The 20633-nt window shown below is 37.8% G+C and overlaps 1 protein-coding gene and 1 long non-coding RNA gene across 2 annotated transcripts in view; one reads left to right on the top strand and one right to left on the bottom strand.

The window, feature by feature from the left end:
- Window positions 1-9932, top strand: part of LOC118488325 — a 39644-nt gene extending 29712 nt beyond the window's left edge. Inside the window, exons 5-9 of the mRNA XM_035985713.1 lie at window positions 7142-7358; window positions 7501-8019; window positions 8063-8692; window positions 9333-9529; window positions 9596-9932. Of these exons, the coding sequence (XP_035841606.1) occupies window positions 7142-7358; window positions 7501-8019; window positions 8063-8692; window positions 9333-9529; window positions 9596-9767 (1735 nt within the window). The 3' untranslated portion in view covers window positions 9768-9932. The remainder of the gene's footprint in view (window positions 1-7141; window positions 7359-7500; window positions 8020-8062; window positions 8693-9332; window positions 9530-9595) is intronic.
- A 508-nt stretch (window positions 9933-10440) lies between these two features.
- On the bottom strand, window positions 10441-12498 carry LOC110915678. The gene is made up of 4 exons (XR_002579158.2): window positions 11526-12498; window positions 11059-11439; window positions 10866-10964; window positions 10441-10786 (listed from the first exon to the last, which is right to left on the bottom strand). It is a non-coding gene; the product is annotated as an uncharacterized LOC110915678 (long non-coding RNA).
- Window positions 12499-20633: the final 8135 nt, after the last annotated feature.

Here is a 20633-nt window from a genome sequence, read left to right as displayed (position 1 = left end):
ATCACAACTTCAAGCGGAATCAGTTGTGATTTCAAGCGAGATTACCTATTCAAGCGGAATCAGACAAGTTTTCAAGCGAAATAAGATATTTCGCTTGAAATAGCCTTAGCTTTTCAAGCGGAATCAGTTGATCTGGAGCGAAATAACAGATTTCGCTTGAAATTTCAAGCGGAATAAGATGTGTTCGTTCAAGCGAAATAAGGTTTTCAGTTACTTTTTGTCTGTTTTAGGCCGAATTTTGATCTCAAACTTTCAAGGGTTTGTTAAAACTGAATTTTACACGTAATATGTGAAAATCAGTCCATTTTAACCGTGAAAACTTGAAAAATTGTGAAAAGAAGGTGTAGAAATCAGAATTTTCCAGCGAAAACGAACTAAACGGTAAGAACTCTTCCTCCTGAGCTCTGATACCACATGTAGGATCGTGAAACGATCTAACGAGTCGATCAGAAGAGGTCTCAGATAGAATCAGAGCCGGAATTCATTGATTCTGTCTTTGTTTAGCTTGTATAACACTAGAAATACTATTAATTGTCTCTTGTATTGATCACAGAACGATTACAGCCTTGGAGACACTTCGACGGAGCTTCGCCGTCGGAAACAAGAATGATACAACTGATTTCGCTCGGATGGATATATATAGGCATGTGATTCCGCTTGAAACAGCTTTAAGCGGAATTACATTCAAGCGGAACCTCTCAAGCGAAATCACTACATAAGCTTTCCACTAGATTTCGCTTGAAATTATTCAGCAGATTTCGCTTGAAATGATCATGTATCATTTCAAGCGGAATCACCTATAAATTCCATTTCCTCGTTTTGCATGCACTATACAATCAGTTCTAATCTAAGACTCGAACGAAAATGAAGTCGACAGACAACTGCATCAACAAAAGGAATATCGCCCTCTACGTTGGAAAGTGCCTGGCCCGCTCGAAGGTTAAGGTCGAACACCAAAGACCCTCTGGATTACTCGAACAACCCCCGATCCCTGTATGGAAGTGGGAGAGTATAGCTATGGACTTCATAACCAAACTTCCGCGTACGCCGTCAGGTCACGACAACATCTGGGTTGTCGTTGATCGTTTGACCAAATCTGCTCATTTCCTACCAATACGGGAAGACTACAAGGTAGAACGATTAGCCCGAATCTACACCGATGAGATCATTTGTAATCATGGGATGCCTCGCGACATCATCTCTGACCGTGATGCTCGGTTTACCTCGCGACTGTGGGAAACGTTTCAAGCAGCTCTCGGTACTACGCTTAATCTGAGTACCGCATTCCATCCTCAAACCGACGGTCAGACTGAGAGAACGATTCGTACCCTTGAAGACATGCTTCGTTCGTCTGTCATAGATTTCGGTGGTAATTGGGACGCTTACCTGCCGTTAGTCGAATTCTCGTATAATAACAGTTATCATTCCAGCATTCAAATGGCACCATTTGAGGCTTTATACGGAAGACGGTGTCGATCGCCCATTGTATGGCACGAGATCGGGCACTCGCAATTAACCGGTCCTGAGCTATTGCAAGAAACGACTGACAAAGTTCTCCAAATTCGAGACAATCTGCTGAAAGCTCGGAGTCGTCAGAAAAGTTACGCCAATAGACGACGCAAGCCCTTTGAATTTGACGTTGGCGACTACGTACTCCTAAAGGTATCACCTTGGAAGGGTGTGGTCAGATTCGGCAAGAAAGGGAAACTAGCGCCTCGATATGTTGGACCTTTTAAGATTCTGGAAAGAATCGGAAAAGTCGCCTACAGACTCGAACTAGCGGAGGAACTGAGTAACGTCTACCCGACTTTCCACGTTTCGAACCTCCGAAAGTACCTGGCTGAGCATGATTTAATTGTACCTCTTGATGACCTCCAAATAAACAAAACACTACACTTCGTGGCGAAGCCTGTTGAAATCATGGACCGCCAAACCAAGCAGCTCAGACGCTCGCGCATTCCTATTGTGAAAGTCCGATGGGAAGGCAAACGAGGCGCAGAGTTCACTCGGGAACTTGAAAGCGACATGAAGGCGAAATACCCGCAGTTGTTTGTTACGGCTTCGGCCTAATTTCGGGACGAAATTCCCTCAACTAGGGGAGGCTGTAACACCCCATGTTTCTAAAGTCAAAGTCAAAGTCCAGATTGAAGTCAAAGGAAGAAAAGATTGCTAATTTCCATCTGTCACTCCTTGCTCAATTCCTGTTTTGACTTCTTTGACTCGTAAGTAGTCTAATTTATGCTTAACGTTAGTTGTATTATGTGGAGTATCTATTAATAATCGAGGTTTATTCGATATTTATCGCATAGTTGATCGCTTTATCGCTTATCGCAATCGCAACTCGAATTACGCATTCTGGATATCGTTTTACGTGCTTGTGTGTCTTATGTGTTACTTGTGTATGTTTATTTATGTATATGTTGTGGTAATCAATCAAAACGCAATCGAAACTCGTATCACAATCGAATCGCAGACACTGAACGCAAGTAAAATAGAATGATTGTATGTTAGATATAGTAGTTGGGGTTAAAAGTAATTTAAATAGGAAACTCTATCGCATCGCATCGCTCGCAATCACAATCGAAACAGCAAAAATCGTCGCACCGAACACTCAAACCAGCTGACTGATCGACCAGGTGACCAACGGATCGACCAGCTGATCGATCGAGCTGCCGCTCGATTGGCCAACCAATTGATCAGGCTGCCACCCGATCGATCCACTCCTTTCCACTTTGGGTAACCCTATAAATACCCCATGTCACCATCACACTTTCTACTTTTGGAACTCTCTGTCCGACCAGCGCTTCAACCTTGCTTTTCTCCGATTTCCTCTCAATTCCAGTAAGATCTCAACCTAAATCTTGTACATCTTTAATCTACACTTGATTCTACACCTTTCTATATTTTGAATTTTAACTTTTAACTGTGAAATCACTAGATTTGAGGTGTTCTAGGGTGATGTCATCATGGTATTCTTAGGAACTTCATGTTTTGGCTTCAATCCTTCAGGAATAACTTGGTCCTAACCGATTTCCACATAATAAACAAAGATCTTTCATAGATCTAAACATATTCACGGTGAAGAGGGTAGAAAGATGGTTTTCCAACTTTCTTTCAACTCTTTTACACTCAATGCACTCAAAACCGATAGAATCGGAGCTTGCACCGACTTCCTACTCATTCTTGTGGTTATGTTGGTCCAAGATCTAGAGTCTATCCGCGAGGTTTACCGATTTCGGGTTAAACACGGAACACCGTCTCGAACAGTTAACTGACCGGATTTGGGTGATTCCTGTCCGATCAGGAGTACCAAGTATTGACGAGGTTTCTGTTGCTTAACACGTTATCAAAACATCTTGACAAAACGACAAACTATCAAAATAACCAAGTGTAAAACGAACAGAACGACCAGGACGGAATGTTGTCCGATCGGACTACCGTCCGCTCGAACTGTTACCCGAACGGGTTGACACCCGATCGATCTACACCTTGGGTACCACACTTAAACTATTTACCAACATTTGAAGTCTGAACGTTAAACAAGTTATTGTCCGAACGGACTACCATCCGATCGGACTAGCCGCTCGAACATGTGACATTTAAACTTCAATACTTAAACAATTTTCAACATGTTCAATATCATCAGGAAGTCACCCGATCGAACTACAGTCCGATCGAGTAACCAATTGCTGTGAACTTATTCTCTGTAACATCCGTCAAAATGGGCTCCCAAAAATCCGACCCGTTTTGAAACCCGGATCCTTATTTTTGAAACCTCGAAAAATTTTGCGAAATAAATAACCGTTGAAGGATTTACCAGAATTCATTTATCGATTTAGTTATTTAGTTATTTTATTTGTTCAATTAAAAATAATTTAATTAATATTGCAATTATTAGTTTCATAGTATAATCTAGTTAGTTTGTTAAGTTTTTAAAGGTAAATAACTTAACCAAGTTAATCTACCTAGTTAATTAAGTCTTTAAAGTTAAGGGTCCAATGTGCAAATTGTATAAAGTACTTAGTAAAGAAATAAAACAACAACATGAAAACTAGGCGGAGCGCAGAATCAACTCGAGTCTCCCACCCGGTTAAGCATTAACAAACAAAAGCCATGCCACTACACAAATTCTCAGTTATTGTTCTGAACCCATCATAAACTTGTATTAACTTATCGTTCCATTTAAGCAATTTAAACCCTTTACTTTTGCCGCTCAAAGCGATGACAGCAAGCTCATTAGTGGTGTTTCCTTTCTTGTTTAATTGAGCCTGATTCTTTGGGATTGTTAGAGACTAAAGTTTCCATATCTCTCGTCATTCATGAATCTGGACGAAATTCCAGCTTAATACCATTACCCGCTTCAATCCTTACCTTAAAAGTCGACAATCTCAATCTTTTATGAGTCAACTTTTTAGTTCCTCTCAAGCCGAATCATTTTGAACGTGAAACCATACGAGCCTCAGACGGTTTACCACTCCCTCATCTCTCACTAAACGATCAAACGATGCCGCATCGGAGTCCCGGAATGATGCCAAAGATCGGAGTTCCGCCGGAGACTTTCGGAGATCACCACGGGGATCGGTTCAAACGTTCGGTATACTTTATTCCCATCAATCCATTTTATTTACTTGTTGCTTCTTTTTTTAAGAAGATATATATATATATATATATATATATATATATATAAACCAAATACTTTAGCAATTAACATGGTTGTAGAGTGGGTAAAACGCGTTTTGATTAAACAACTGATCGGAAATTAGAAACCCGGTCTGACACTTTTGATGCATCACCTTCCTTTTTATTTTAAAAACTAGAACATGGAACCATCAACCTACCTTTTTTAACTCAAAAGTTTCCTATCAAACAAAAAGAAAGGTATTTAGAATAATAGAACCCGTGACTGAGTACAAAAAAAAAGAAGAAAAACTGAATATGACAATAAATTCAATGCAAAAAACCAATCGATCTAACAGTCCCGTTATTTCCAACAAGAAAGATTGATGCAGATGAATTATATATTCTGATTTACATGATCATCAATTAAATAGAAAAAAGACAGATTGATGTCTGTGTAGTTAGTTACTTATAGTCAGTTGGTAATTTCTTGGTCATAATTTACATACAATTCATTAAAGAGTGGTTTGTCTCCTGGGATTCCCATCAAGTTTTGATTTTTTTAGAATTATGAAGAAAATTGCACAAACTATTTACTTATTTTATTGTTGAATCCAATAAGTATTTCTTCTCATGAAGATGTAGTTGTATCATTATTAGTGGAATTAGGATTAGGATTAGAGGTTCATTTGTTTGAAGAATCACAGAAGAATTACAGTGGACTCATTTTCTGCAGCCTTTGACTTTGCCTGGTCAAACATTTTAGGCGGGAATGGTTTTGTTTTCTGCAGGGGGTAAGGAAGCAAAGAAATATTTAACACGGGGGGGTAATACTGTTTCTTACAACAAAGCATAGGGGGTAATAAGAAAGAATAATATAGTCATTTAACATCAGGGGGTAATATGTTTGCTTACAACAAAGCATAGAGGGTAATACGAAAGGATAATATAGTCATTTAGCATACCATTTAACAGAACTGTTAAGTTATTTTACATCAGGGGGTAATGTTGCAGAGTTTTTCATTAGTTGGGGGGGTCAGACAACAAAATTTTCCTGGTAGGGGGTTAGAGTGCCAATGAGCTCTAACCCCAATGGGTAAAATTGCAGTTTACTCTATATTATATTTTAAGAATAATACTAAGAGTAAACTGCCATTTTGGTCCCTGTGGTTTGGGCACTTTTGCCATTTTAGTCCAAATCTCAAACTTTTTAAATCTGGGTCCCTGTGGTTTCACTTTTATTGTCATTTTAGTCCAAAATTCAAAAACCCCCTTCTTTTAATGTTACAACCTGTCTATTTTATCTTCTTGTGTAGGGGCATTTTTGTCCAACTAAGGTTTTTTTGTCCAACTAAATGTGCAGGGGCATTTCACAAACTTTCTCTGTATAGCCCACTTTCTCTCTCTAACTGCACACACCATCTGTTCTCGCTCTCTCCTCTCTGCCGCCACAAGCACCACCACCACCGCCACCTCATCCCCCTTCTCACCACCACCACCGCCACCATCAACATCCACCCCACACCACAACCAGCACCACCTCTTCAGAGCACAACCACCCCCGTTCTTCCCCCCTCTTTCTCTCTCTAAAACCTAAAACCCTAGCGTTTACCCTCTCTTTCTCTCTCTAAACTCGTTCTAGGGTTTGTGAAAGAAGGTAGGCGGTGGCGGTGATGGCGGTCATTTGCAGATGAGAGAGAGATGAAACAGAGAGAGAGAGAGGCGGTGGCGTCGTTGGCCGGAGACAGAGATGGAGACGATGGTGACAGTGGTGGCTACTTCTTCGATGTAGTTAATCTGAGTTAAATGTTATGGATCTGAATTGTTGTTTGTGTAAGAAAAGATCGAGATCTGAGTTTGTAGTGATAGTGAAGGTATCGAAGAAAAAGTAAATGGGTAAATCTGTGATTAGCGGCTTTGTTGGTGTAAGTATCGAATAGGAGAAGTAGAAGAGACGATTGCTGGTTGTAACTGAGGTATTGTTGTTTGCGATATTTATGTTAGGATTGAGAATTGTTACTGAAGTTTATTCGAAAAAGTAAAGAAAATAATTGAGTTGCAGATTGTGATTATTAGTGATAGCTGTGAATTGTCAAGAAATGTGATTATTAGTGATAGCTGTGAATTGTCAAGAAAAAGAGTAAAAGGTGTAGCTACTGGGTTTTAGGGACAAACGAATTCAGGATTGATTTGGGGAATTTGTGAAGATGGGGGTGGTAGCGGTGGTGAGGCTGTAGTGGTGGTGATGGTGGAAGTGCAGTGCATACATATACAAGAGAAAAGAAGGTAGATATTTTTTTATTTAATGATAAAAATACCCCTGAGGAAAAGGACAAAAAACAAGGTTTTTTTTTAGAAATCTGACCTGATTTGATTTTTGAACTAAAATGGCAATAAAAGTGAAACCACAGGGACCCAGATTTAAAAAGTTTGAGATTTGGACTAAAATAACAAAACTGCCCAAACCATAGGGACCAAAATGACAGTTTACTCTAATATTTTAAGAATATATTAAATTTGTGAGGAAAATCCTGGAGTTAAAGGAAAAAAAGGAGGGAGGTATTTTTGGAACAGGGAGAGGAAAAGACGGGGATTTGCAATCGGAGAAGCAGAAGAAGGAAGCAATTGTTTGTTTGTTGGTTTGGGAGATGAAGAAGAAGAAGGAGAGATTAACAACGATCGTCATCGCTCTTCCTGCCACCGCTCATACTCATACCAGCGCACCTTCACTCGTTCTTCAGGTATCTATCCATCCTACACAATTGATTATGTTCTTTCAGTTTTGCTTAATCACATATCTTGAAATCTTCATACATATAATAACTGCTACAAACAACAACAAGACACTGCCGCAGATTTTTCTTTTTCTTTTCTACCTGTTAGGGTTGTGAAACTAAGAAGAAAAATGATGTTACAACAACAAATAACACCACCAAAAGGGTAAAGCTGCCTTTACCACCCTCCAATTCCAATTCCAATTCCAATTCCAATACAAAGAAGACGAAGAAGAAGAAGAAGATTAAGGAGGTTTTAGATGCAACTGATAATCCCTTTTCCCAATTTGTCTACAAAGGTTGCCTTTCAAACTCCTCCTATCATTCTAAGACTTTCACAGAAAAACAAGGCCCTCATGATCATGATGCACTTAAAGTAAACAAAGCTTGTGTTGCCAGTGTGAAACTATCACACTACTTTTCCAACCAAAACGAACAAGAAGAAGAAGCGGTTGTTGTTTGCAAGAAACATAAGCTTAGTGCACAACAAAAGGCCTGCTTTCCAAACTCCGCTGATCAGGAAAACGCAAACACTGTTGATCAAGCCGTTGCTGCTGCTAGTAGTAAGAAAAAGAAGCTGCTTAGTGCACGGCCAGTGACAGGTTCCATTGATCAGGAGGAGATATCAGAAAAAACACTACTTTTCGAACCCAGCTCATCAGGGGATATCTGGAAAAGAAAACTCTACTGGCGAAGAAGCAGTTGTTGTTTGCAAGAAAAAGAAGAAACGTAAGCGTAGCGGACAACAAGAGGTCTGCTTTTCAAACCCAGTGAGTCATCAGGGGATATCAGAAAAAGGAAACTCGGTTGCTAGTACCAGTGGTTCACACGCTACTGAGAAGGTAAAGGCTAAAGAAGAAGAAGAGGTTGTTGTTTGTAAGAAAAAGAAGAAAGATAAGCAGCAGCATACTAGTGCAAGACAAAGGGTCTGTGCTTTGACAGACTCTGGTGATCAGGAGGAGATATCACAACCTGTTGTTGGCGTCAAAGTGTCACACACTGAAAAACCCATTGCTTGCCAGAAAAACAATTCACACTCCACTGTGAAGTTCGTGTCACCCTACTTTCCAAGGAAGAAGGCTAACAAAGAAGAAGAGGTGGTAGTTGTTGTTTGCAAGAAAAAGAAGAAAGACAGCCTTACTGCAAGACAAAAGCGAGACGACGCCTACAAAAAGAAGACTCCAGATAACACGTGGAAGCCTCCGCGATCCCATCATAATCTTATCCAGGAGGATCATATCCATGATCCTTGGAGGATTGTCGTTATATGCATCCTCCTAAATATGACACAGGGTGTGCAGGTCTCTTCTCTTCTCTTCTTTTATGTATGGTTTAATTGTATGTCATCCTTGTTTAAAGATTTGACATCACCTAAGTCTGGATTTTAAAATGTTGTGGTTGAGTTCATTATGTTTTTCGTACTTGTGCTTTGTTGAAAATAACCATTACAGTCCATTAGTTTAAAAGTTGCCAAAACAGTAGTACCTGTACTTTCACTTTTATAACAATTACAATCCACCTCCGTTAACCTCATCCAGTTTACCGTTAAGTTTTTGGTGAAAAGATTAAAATACCCCTCAGTTAAAAAACAATATATAAACAAATGAGTTTATTACTCTTTTGGCAATACCCCTCGTTTGATATAAACAAATCTCTCTCTCTCTCATGTTGCCACAATCATTTGTTTTCAACAAATCATAAGGACGAAAAACGTAATTAGCTCATTTGTTTATATATTGTTTTTTAAATTAGGGGTATTGGTGTCTTTTCACCATAACTTAACGGTAACTTGGATGGAATTAACGAATGTGGACTGTAATTGTTGCAAAGGTGAAAGTACTCGTAGTGTTTTGGCAATTTTAAAACTAATGGACTGTAATGGTTATTTTCAACAAACCACAAATGTAACAAACTCATATATGTATTATTATTATTATGTAGGTGAGAGGGGTGATATCGGAGTTCTTTAGCCTATGCCCGGATGCAAAGACTGCTACAGAGGTTCCAGCAGAGGCGATTGAAAAGCTTATAACGCCACTTGGACTGCAGAAAGTAAAGACGGAAAGGATCCAAAGATTTTCTGAAGGATATTTATGGGATGACTGGACACACATCTCTCAACTCCATGGCGTTGGGAAGTAAGTGACCGTGATGTTTTGTTTTGTTTTTTACTTGGCACGTTGTTTAATGTCGTGATTGTTCAGGTACGCTGCAGATGCCTATGCAATATTTGTTACGGGGCAATGGAGGTGCGTGATACCCGCAGATCATATGCTAAATAGGTACTGGGAATTTCTTCATCAGAATGCACATTTATTGGACGAGTTAACGTCACATACAAACACGTTCGATGACAAAGTCTTTTTTGGGATGTAATTGGAGACAAGTATGGTGTAATTTTTTTGATTATAATAGGGGGTGTTTATTTTGTTAATTACCAATTTAGTAGTAGTCAGGTCAGAGCTGGTGTATATTTTTGGGCTAAGATATGATGTTTTGATATTCTAATATCTGTCTGAAAAGTTAACCTATAATCTTAAATGCGTCTAAATATAAGGTATTGGAAATATTGATCTCTAGACAGCCAGGAGTAATAAACAAGTTGGGCCCCATCTAAGCTTGAGTTCAGTTCGTATAGCACAAGCGAGCTTGGACTCAGCTTGTTTTTTACTTGTTATGTCATTTATGTATATCTATTCGGTTTTAAAAAGCGCAAGACGTATAGAGGCAAAAGGGTTTCGTAGCCGAAGCACGAGGCACAAAGCCCACTAGCGCATCGCTTTTTGTACGGGAAGCACAAGGTATTTATATGAAAAGAAGTTATATTTTCATAGTTTCTATTATCATTTACCTACAAAAATAATAATTTTTTTTTTAAATAACTTATATGTATAACTTAAAGAACTGCAATTTTTTTTGGTGAAATGCTCAATCTATAACTAACCAAGCTATATTTACAATAAATAAAACTCAAGAATTAAGAAACGAATCACTCCAACACTCACGTCATTTAACGAGGGAAAAGAAAAAAAAGTAAAAGGAAGAAAGGAAAAAAATGATGTCTTTATTTCCAAACTGAAAGAAAAGAAAAACTAAAGAATTTATAATAATAGCAATATATCACTAATAAATAATTTATTGATTGATAAAGATTTGGGTCCAACAATCAAGTTCCCATAAAACTGCATCCAAAGAAGTTTATACTCAAAGCCATGTTACTGAATCATATGTCCCATACCTCCAGCCGTAAGCACCCCAGGCAACATTGGATGAGCATGGGATTGCGTTGATTTCCCGATCAGCCATAGTATACGCAAGTTTCTTCTCCTCTACACATATAACATCCACCCCTTTCTTCTTCATATTCCCCACCATCATCCCATCCCCATATGCCTCTACATAATAATAATAGTTATGCACACACAACAAGTTAAAATAGAACGTTCGTTCGTTCGTTCGCACATAGTTACTTACCTAAATGAAGAGATGAATCTGGGTGTCTTGTTGGAGTGGTATATCATGGACTCAACTTCATAATTTGCTCCACTTATGAGCCCAATGTTATTGTCCTTACTATTATACATACATACATACATACATATATGAAAACTTGTCAATATTCATAAATAATTAACGATCGAATGAATGAATGAGGAACACACCTTACCTTGTGGTTGCTAGCAGGTTCACAGAAGGAGAAAAATAGGCTGAATTGATAGCGTCCTTGTGTCTAACGGGGCTGAGGATCAAGATGGGCAAGTTTTCTCAAATCCCAGATGCATCTTTGAACTGGTAGCCATTAAATTTGTATTTTGCGAGTTGAAATCGATGGTGTAAATCTGTTCTGCATGTAAGGCCCATGACATTGAATTAGGATTCGAAGAAGACCGTATATCTAAACTGCCAACACTTCCATAACTCTCCCCGAGTTCATATTGTCATGCGGTCTGCATATCTATCGAAAAAACTTGATATGCGCTTGTGTATAATAATAGATCAAAACTCTCCTTTTCAACATCTAGTAAGCGAATAAATCCATCGTAATTATCTGCACACATACATACATACATATATATAAATCACAAATCAGTTACATATGTATTGTCATGCTAAATGGATAATGGATATATGTACCCTGCAACAATATCCATGGGTGCATCTCCAAGTTTTATAAATGTCGCTCAAAGCCTCTAACCGTTTTGGTTTCATAACAGTGAAATTTATAGTCCCTATGGTTTGCCTATTTTTCACCTTTAGTCCCTAACTTTCTAAAATTACAACTATAGTCCCCAACTTTTGTAATTTCGTTCCTGGATAGTCCCTGACGTGGATGGGGGTTAGTTTTCTCTGATGTGAAATGACAAAAGTACCCTGAAGAGGTATGGTCCCAAACCCTTGCCTACATGGCAAGGACCACACCACTTTTCCATCCTACAAGGCGCACACATCAGCAAGCGAATCCAGAAGCTTCTGGAATATGGCAACGTGGCACCAAAGATGCTCCCTCCGACAAAAAGGACAAACGTGTCACCATTCATCAAGCGCCATGTAGGCCTGTAACAAATTAAGGAGCATGACTGACATCGGCAGTACGACGTTTCCAGCATGAGCAAATGCAGGCGCGCCACGTGAACCACTACCCTGACCACAACAGAGGAACCAAGTACTGACACGAAACGCAGCAACAAACCGTTACCACCATTAACATCTTCATCACCGACACCACCACCACCCCGTTCTACTACTTGCATGAATTTTGTTCTAATAATTGTGAACCCAACATTCCTGTATTACACTAATTGTGGCTATGGATTTCCATAACTCTTTAGCCCTTTTGTACTCTCAGGAATGTTTCTAAATCTTTCTCTGAACCTTCAATTTGACGTCATGAGTACCCACTTCCGAGCACATTCGCCAACGCACCATAACCACAACCACGTTTTCCGAACACCCACCTTCGAGTGTTAGATATTTTAGTGTAATCGGGGATTGACTTGGTGATCAAAGCGAATAATAATACACATCAAGCAAGTTAGGAGGTGCGGGAGTGCACGCTTGTTTGAGTTATTATTATTCGAAGTGTACGGGCGGAGCCCGTACTCTACGGGGGTTCCAAGGGGGCAGCGCCCCTTGGCGGGGGTCCGGGGGCAGCGTCCCTGGGAGCAGGGTCCAAGGGGCGGCAGCCCCTGGCTGGAACTGTATCAGAAAATTTTATTTTCTGGTATTTTTATCATTTTCGAAATGATAAAAAACGACAGTTTTTTGGCTATTGTATCCGATTGAATTATTCGGGTGAACCACCGAAATAATTTAATCTGAGAGTGATTACACGCCTCTCTGATCGTCCGGTTTCTGAAATTTCCCCAACATCGAGCACCTCCGGCAACCCACCACCAACCTTCGCTCATCACCATACACCACTGATCACCAACCTCCGACCACCTGTTGTTTTCGTTTAGAAGGTAGAAGCATATGGCAGTTTGAAAAGCTTTTTATGGTTTGAAAGATTTGTTATGGTGGTGTGGGTTTGGCAACTAACGGTGCAGACAAGGAGGAAAAATAGAAAAGGGAAGATGAGATAGGGGTAGGGTGGGTTGGTTGGTAAAAAATGGGCCCACTTTTGCTTTATTAAATATGTATATTAACAATTCTTTAATTTTTTTTTTCATTTAATTTTTTTCTTTTTCAGTATCTATTTTTTTTTTAGTAAATAAAAATTGATATAGCCAGAAAACTTGTTAAGTTACATCAAAACAGAAGGTAGACGGGCAACAAGCTGCGCCACCAATCATTTCTTAATATATTTTGTTTTTATACTGAATGGCATCTTAGTCATTTTACACCCACCTAGCACAAAAACAAACTTTTATCTGTGCCCGGGCTATCCGGGAACGAAATTGAAAAAGTTGAGGATTATAGCTGTAATTTTAATAAGTTGGGGACTAAAGGTGAAAAATGGACAAATCACAGGAACTATCCGGGCATTTTTCTCTTCTTCTTATTAATAAGCATATGTATTAACTAATAATCAGTTAAAAAGAGCCTAAAAAAATTATACTTTTCATTTTGACTATTAAAACGTACACTTTATAATTAGTACTGCGTGGTTCAAATTTATATTGTTATGGCTTATGTCTAGGAGATCAATAAATTTAACTGAAAAGAAGAACATAGTATAAAGTATGTACGTGTATCTCTATACCCAATAAATATGTATCTTATAACGTCACGTGTTATAATTATGTGAGTTTAAGATTATTTTCACACTTTCTCTTAAAATCATCCCTTTGTCGCTTAAATCTTCGTTACACTATATTTTGTATATCCTTTATCCAATCCATACTAACCTGGTATTTATATATAGGGTAAAGTTCTTGTACAAATAATCTTAACATACTAAAGATACAAATTGAAGGAAAATTCAAAAAGACAAGGTGTCATTTTTGTAATTATCAATAACTATCAAAGTTACTCTACAAATATATCTAAAAAAAACCTAACCTACCCCCCCCCCAAAAAAAAAAAAAAAAAAAAAACTAAACCCCCCCCCCCCACCCAAGCTAAAATGCTAAAAACTAAACCCTCAAAAACCTAAAAAAAATCTAAAAAATAAAAAAAAAACACACAAATAATTTTATTTTATTTTTTTAACATTTTTTAATAAAAAACCGCTATTTTTGGTTGAGTTCACATTTGTATAGTAACTTTGATAATTGGTGGTAATTACAAAAATGTCACCTTGTCTTTTTTAGTTTTTCTTCAATTTGTATGTTTAGTATGTTAAGATTATTTGTATGTGATCTTTTGTCTTTATATATAACCAAAGGTGAAGCTTGAAATATGTAAAATAAGGTTAGTTATTACCCACTAACAACAATAATATATAAATATGAAAAAATGTAACGTACAATAGGGCTTATCGTACTCGTACGTTATTGTGAAATCGCATGTTATAAAATCATGTTGGAAATCGCATGTTGGTAATTTTGATGAAATCGCATGTTGGTTTTTTATAGCAATTTCACATGTTGGTAAATATGATAAAATCGCATGTTGGTATATAAAACAATTTCGCATGTTGGTTTTTTCAGCAAATGCGCATGTTCAAGATTGAAGTCGCACCAGATCGTACAACTGAAATGATCGCGTACATTTTATACGATAAAAGTCTTGTATATTAACCTGCTCTATAAATATTGTAGTTTACATTAACTAACTACGGATCAGTTTCCTATACTAGGCATACATTTTTTTTATTATTTCTTTCCCTTTTTTATACTAGAGGTGATATTTGTTTGAATCATTCCTTTGCGCTTGTTAGGAGCTATTTTCTCAATCTTGTCTATTTAATCAAAATAACTACATTTCATTATCAAACTATTTACACACACGTCAATAATCAATCAAATCAAATCAAATCAAATCAAATCAAAGTATAATAAAAGCACAAACCATGAATAATAATAATAAGGTATGTATGTACCTTTGACAAGGAATACGGATGAATAGAGATTCCAGAAACAATGCCTGAATGAGGGTAATAGACATAGATCTCATCATCCGAATCTATATTCCAAAATCCAACATTTCCACAATTGTTTCCAACAGCCACCACCCTCGTATCTTTGGTTGGGAAGAACTTAACCTCAGTTATCCGCCCTGACAAAACTCGAGCGATGTTCTTCTTGTCGATTTTCATCTTCTTCACTTCAACACAAGTCCTGACCTCTCTGAACTGTTGCTCATTGCCATGATCTTCCTTACCAGTTTTGTGTCATCCACTAGACAATTCGTAGATAAATTGTTCATGCTAACCGGGCCTAGATCTCTTGGTGACTTTTTAAAACCGATTTCTTCTTCGTAACATTTTAATTTTTTTCTAGGTGCCGTGCTCAGTCATCATAGACTTTGCCACACATATATACGAAGATTTGGATATCTGTTAATTTCAATATATATTTCTCATATCCATAACAAAAATAATCATAACTTAAAATTCATTTGAATGGGAAACTTGTGTAAATATCAAAAGTATATTATTAATCAAGTAAAGAAATAACAAATATATCTATATTATTTGAAAACAATAAGTGTTTTATGTAATAGTTTCTTAATACGCATCAAGCACTCCTTTACTTGTTCTTAAAAAAATTTTGGATTTTGGGTATTTGCTTTGTAATATGTGCAATGATATTATTGTTAATTGATTGAAATTTTGAGCTGGGACAGTTTTGATAAGTTGTGGATGAAAATGTTGGTCTTGAGAGTTTAATAAATGCTTCTAGAGTTAAAGAGTTCAATTAGACAATTACTACTGTTTTTTTAACTATAAATTTCATTAAACCTCAAAAACCACTCGAAACCGAGCGGCCAACCCCAAAACTACAACCACAACTACATTATTACATATTTACACCAATTCATCCAAGATATACCTCTATCCTCCGATCTATTTTTATACAAAACAAAACCGAAAGATCTTATATCACTGAAAACATCGTTGATTCTAAAAGGCTTCCCCGAAAAAACCAGATTGTTCCTTGCTTTCCAAATCATCCAGCAGGTAAGAATGGCGGTACCTTGTAACACTTCCTTCCTTCAAACCTCTAAGCCGAGCCACTTGTGCACCTCTAGAATATCCCGGAACGAAAAGATATACAGATTAGACGTCTTACACCAAGCCTGGATCTTCTGCCAGATAACCGAGGAGACCCCGCACGAAGTGAATAGGTGATCAACCGACTCGACCCCCATACTACAAAGCGAGCGTCTATCGTCTTCAATATAAATACCTCTCCTTTGCAGCGCCTCCCTAGTCGGAAACCTGTCTTGTTCGGCACGCCACGCAAAGAGATTACACTTCTTCGATAACTATTTACACCAATCCCACACGAACCGAGAACTAAAATCAGAGTTCAAATCAAACAACTTCTTAACCGCACCAACCGAGAATCCATTTGACCCGACACCTAGCCACGACCACCTGTCTATGCAATCCGATAAGTTAACCGAATGCAGCATACAACGTAACCGACTCCACTCAACAAGCTCCACGTTCGAGCTAGGCACGGACTTCCACTCCCATCGACTAGACGCATTAGACACGGGACGCACCATGTCACACCCTGACTTTTGCGGAAGTGTGATTATTGGTGTGACTTTCTCAATACCATAACATTCAATCATAACAACACTATATGATAAAAACGGTAGATGTTCATCCATAAATTTAAGTTTGAAAATAACACAACATAATTGTTTGAAACGTTGACACCAAATTTAAGTTACAACCATGACTTGTTTAAATGAGTTCACAAAGACTCAGCAAAAGACGTTAACTAAAACCAAGTTTAGAAACACGTATCCCGTCCAGGAATAGGATACATCTCCTAAACTCTACGACCACGGATGACATCCTTTATTCATGGCGCAGCTTGGCAATATGCACACACCTGCCAGATCCACTTAATTCCCTGAAATACATGTAATTTGAAAAACATCAACAAAAGTTGAGCGAGTTCATGTGTATGTGTATGAGTAAACCTTTAAAGTATGTCTGTGATGTGCGTGAAGTGTGTTATATTTTAGGGTATATTTTAGGCCATTTTTACACTTTTTAGCCAAGTTTTAAATTTATAAACACGATATTTACTAACACTAAACACACATGTGGGCAAGTGCACCCATCGTGGACGTAGTATAGTGTTGGTAAGATACCGAGGTCGTCCAAGGACACAAGAGCTTTTAGTACCGGTTTATCCTCAACGTCAAATCAAATCAAAAAGTTAGAAAAAGATTTTTAAACTAGAAAAATAAAACTAACTAAAATGCTGAAAAGTAAAATAAAAGTAAAAACAGATAGACAAGATGAATCAATTGGATCCGACTCGTGTGTAGTGTAACCTTTGATTATTTTCGCACTTTTGCACTTGTTTAAGAGATTATCCCTTAGTTATTGTAGTAGGCCCCTCTTTTGAAGGCGACGTTACCCTCAACCCAGTAGTTTGAGTCAGCAAGGATACAATTCTAAAGGGTCGGATTATTGAAAGATAATTAATTAAGTTATTAATGCATAATGTGGTAGGCCCCTCTTTTGAAGGCGACGTTACCCTCGGCTAAGTAGTCTGAGTCAGCAGGGATACAGTCCTAAGTAGCCGGGTTAAAGTTTTAATAGTAGTTTAACTTATGAGGGGGTCAAAGAGTTTGGACCCCCGCCATCCAATACCGTTGGGTATTGAAGGAGGTCCTACTAATTTTGACCCAGGTCCTTTGCAGGATCTATACACTGAACAATGGCAAGACTCTTACCAAACTGTTCCCTTAACCCCCGACCAGGTAGCCAACATACCTCCATATAGACCGTGGAGATATGAATGGTGAAAATCTTTTATTTTATATAGACAGTAAAATAATGCCAAGACACCACGAACAAACGATAAGGAAGAATCACCTTCAACATAAGAAACTAGTTATTAAAGTCATTAATATATAACCAATTAAAAAGTGCAAAAGATTAAAAATAAAAAGTATTACACTAAACACTTGTCTTCACCAAGTGATGTAAGAGACTTAGGCAAACATGGCCTTTGATTGTCAAGAACTCTTACGATCAATCTTGGATCCCGAGACGACTCACACACTCTATGATGGACAATGGATGATGGTGGTGGATGATGGTGTTGTGATGGTGGTGGGTGGTGGGTGAAGTGTGAGAGAGGTGGTGTGCCAAGGGATGAGTTGCAAGAGCTCTAAGCACTCCTATTTATAGGCTGAGCAGAAGCTCGGGCACGGACCCGTGTCCATTGTGCACGGCCCCGTGTCCACCCTCCTCTCTTTCTTCATTAAATGCAGTTTGTCTGCATTAGTTGACCACGCCCCCGTGTCCGGTGAGCACGACCCCGTGTGCAGAAGCATATCTGTACTATCAAGATTTGTCTGGATTCCGCGAATCTTATAGTTGACCACGGCCCCGTGTCCGCTGAGCACGGCCCCGTGGTGGGAGATGGAAGCTTCTACCACTTTGTCTTTTCTGCTGACACTTGGGCACGCCCCCGTGCTCATTGAGCACGGGGCGTGTTCAGCCTTCTGTTCTCTTGTTTTGCTTGGGAAGATGTTATCGGGAGGCCGGGCATGCCACGTTTGTTCCTTTTCTTGTATTTATGTTAGATTTAGCTGCCTTTTTGCTTCTTTTGTTTATTTGAGCTCATTTAATCCTGAAATTACAAAAGGAAGACAAAAGCACACTTTTTCCAACATTAGTACTAAAAAAGGGTTAGTTTTATGCCACAATTGATGTAATTTATATGTTGCATTTTGTACACATCAAATACCCCCACACTTGAATCTTTGCTTGTCCTCAAGCAAAACTCTTTATAATGTGGCTTTTTCACTCCCAAATGGAATGGGTATAAGAGAAGATTTTTGGGCTTGTCATAGAGTGTCGGGATTTCCAAGATTCTTTATTAAGTTTTATTTTTATTTATTTACAATCCTATTCGTCATGATTTATTAAAAACGTTTCATAAGATAAATTACTTATTAGGGCATAACATGCCTCTTTAAAATTCCATTTATATACAAGTTCACATACCTCACGGGGGATCACTCAACACTCGGCCGAAGGTGTATTTTTAGTGAATCTCTCGAGAGCGGCATGGAACTTACTCCTACCATAAGCTTGCCAAGCAATCAATCCTCCTCCTTTTTAACTATATACCTTTGTAAATATCAAGAGGACTTTTTGGGTGAAGGGTTAGGCTTGGGCTAAAGGTGGGTGGTTGGGTTAGTGTTTAGTAAAAGGGTGAAAAGCGTAAAAAGCGTCGGTTTTTGAAAGACTTTTTATTTTTGACAATTTATTTTATTGTGATGAACCATTTCTTTCAAACAAAGTTATTTTCGATAAACTTGTTTGTTTATTTGGTTTCATCATCATTTTTTTAGTTCATAAAGTCATAAGAAAAACCAAGCTTTGTTACTAAAGGAAATGGTTAAAATGAAAAAGGGTTTAGGTGGGTAAAAAGGGTGTTTGTTTTGAGTTAAGAAATGAAAAGGTTTAGGCTCAAAGGGGTTAACTAGGGGGATTTTGGGTAGGTGGTAAAAAAAATAAAAATAATGGTGTAGAAAGAAAAAGGGTTAGTCCTAATGCCTCCATCATTTACTTACTCGAGTTTAAGTTGGTAAGGACCGGGAATGCATTGTCGTGGCAACTTCTAGAGTCGTAAGAACCAAGCGGCTATTCACACAAAAAACGAAAAATGAGCATTTAGTGTAAAGATATGTATTTGTATGCTCAATAAAGGCTCAAAACTCACTTTTGTGGGAATGGGTTTTTATGTGATCAAGTATATATAATCAAATTTTAACTAAGCTTGTCATGTCGTTTCATAATTTTCTTATGTTGGTTCTTTTTATCACGACGCTATTGGTTGTAAATTTGTAAAAATATAACCTTGTTAGAACTTGAAATTCCCAACTTAAACCTAGACAAGTAAAAAGAAAATGAAAATTTTTGAAAAAAATTTGGGGTGATTAGCGGTTCCAATAGAGTTTTGTGTAAGGCTTGTTAATTAGGACTTGCAAGATTCAAAGTTTTAGCACCCCCCCCCCCTACACACACACTTAAATTACACATTGTCCTCAATGTGTCCCAAAAATAAGTTTTACCAAAAATGTTTGTAACGGTATTTTCCGGAATAATATTTACCAAAAATGTTTGTAACGGTATTTTCCGGAATATCTTGTAAGTTACGTTCTTGTGTTCGGTTTCACAATATTAAGTGTGCAACTTATATATTTATTCCTTGTGATTTTTGGTGTTATTTTGGATTGTAAATTCTTGGTATTTTGTTAAGTTATATTACTTTATATCCTATAACTAATACACCAAGCATACAAATAATCACACACAATGTGTAAATATATTCTAAATACATATTTATTCATTTTTATTTATAAAAATCAACCTCCAATACTTGTATTTTTGTAACAAAATCTATGACAAAGTTTATATTGAAAACCATGGTTAAAACTCACTTGTAAATACTTGTTTAGAAAATATTTTTCTAAGTGTTTGCATTTTTAGAAAATTTTGCCACAGTTTCCCCTAAAAATGGAGGTGCCCATGCTATTAAAGCATATCATTTTCTTTTAAAAAATCATCACAAATAATTCAACAATCAATCTACACTTACCAAGTGCTAGAACAAAGCTATCTACATAATGATCATGAACTTGAGTTTTCAT

This window comes from Helianthus annuus, chromosome 16, assembly GCF_002127325.2.
Source record: "Helianthus annuus cultivar XRQ/B chromosome 16, HanXRQr2.0-SUNRISE, whole genome shotgun sequence".
Taxonomy (NCBI): Eukaryota; Viridiplantae; Streptophyta; class Magnoliopsida; order Asterales; family Asteraceae; genus Helianthus; species Helianthus annuus.
The sequence above is the reverse complement of the archived record's forward strand: the minus strand, read 5'-3'. Positions and strand labels throughout refer to the sequence as shown.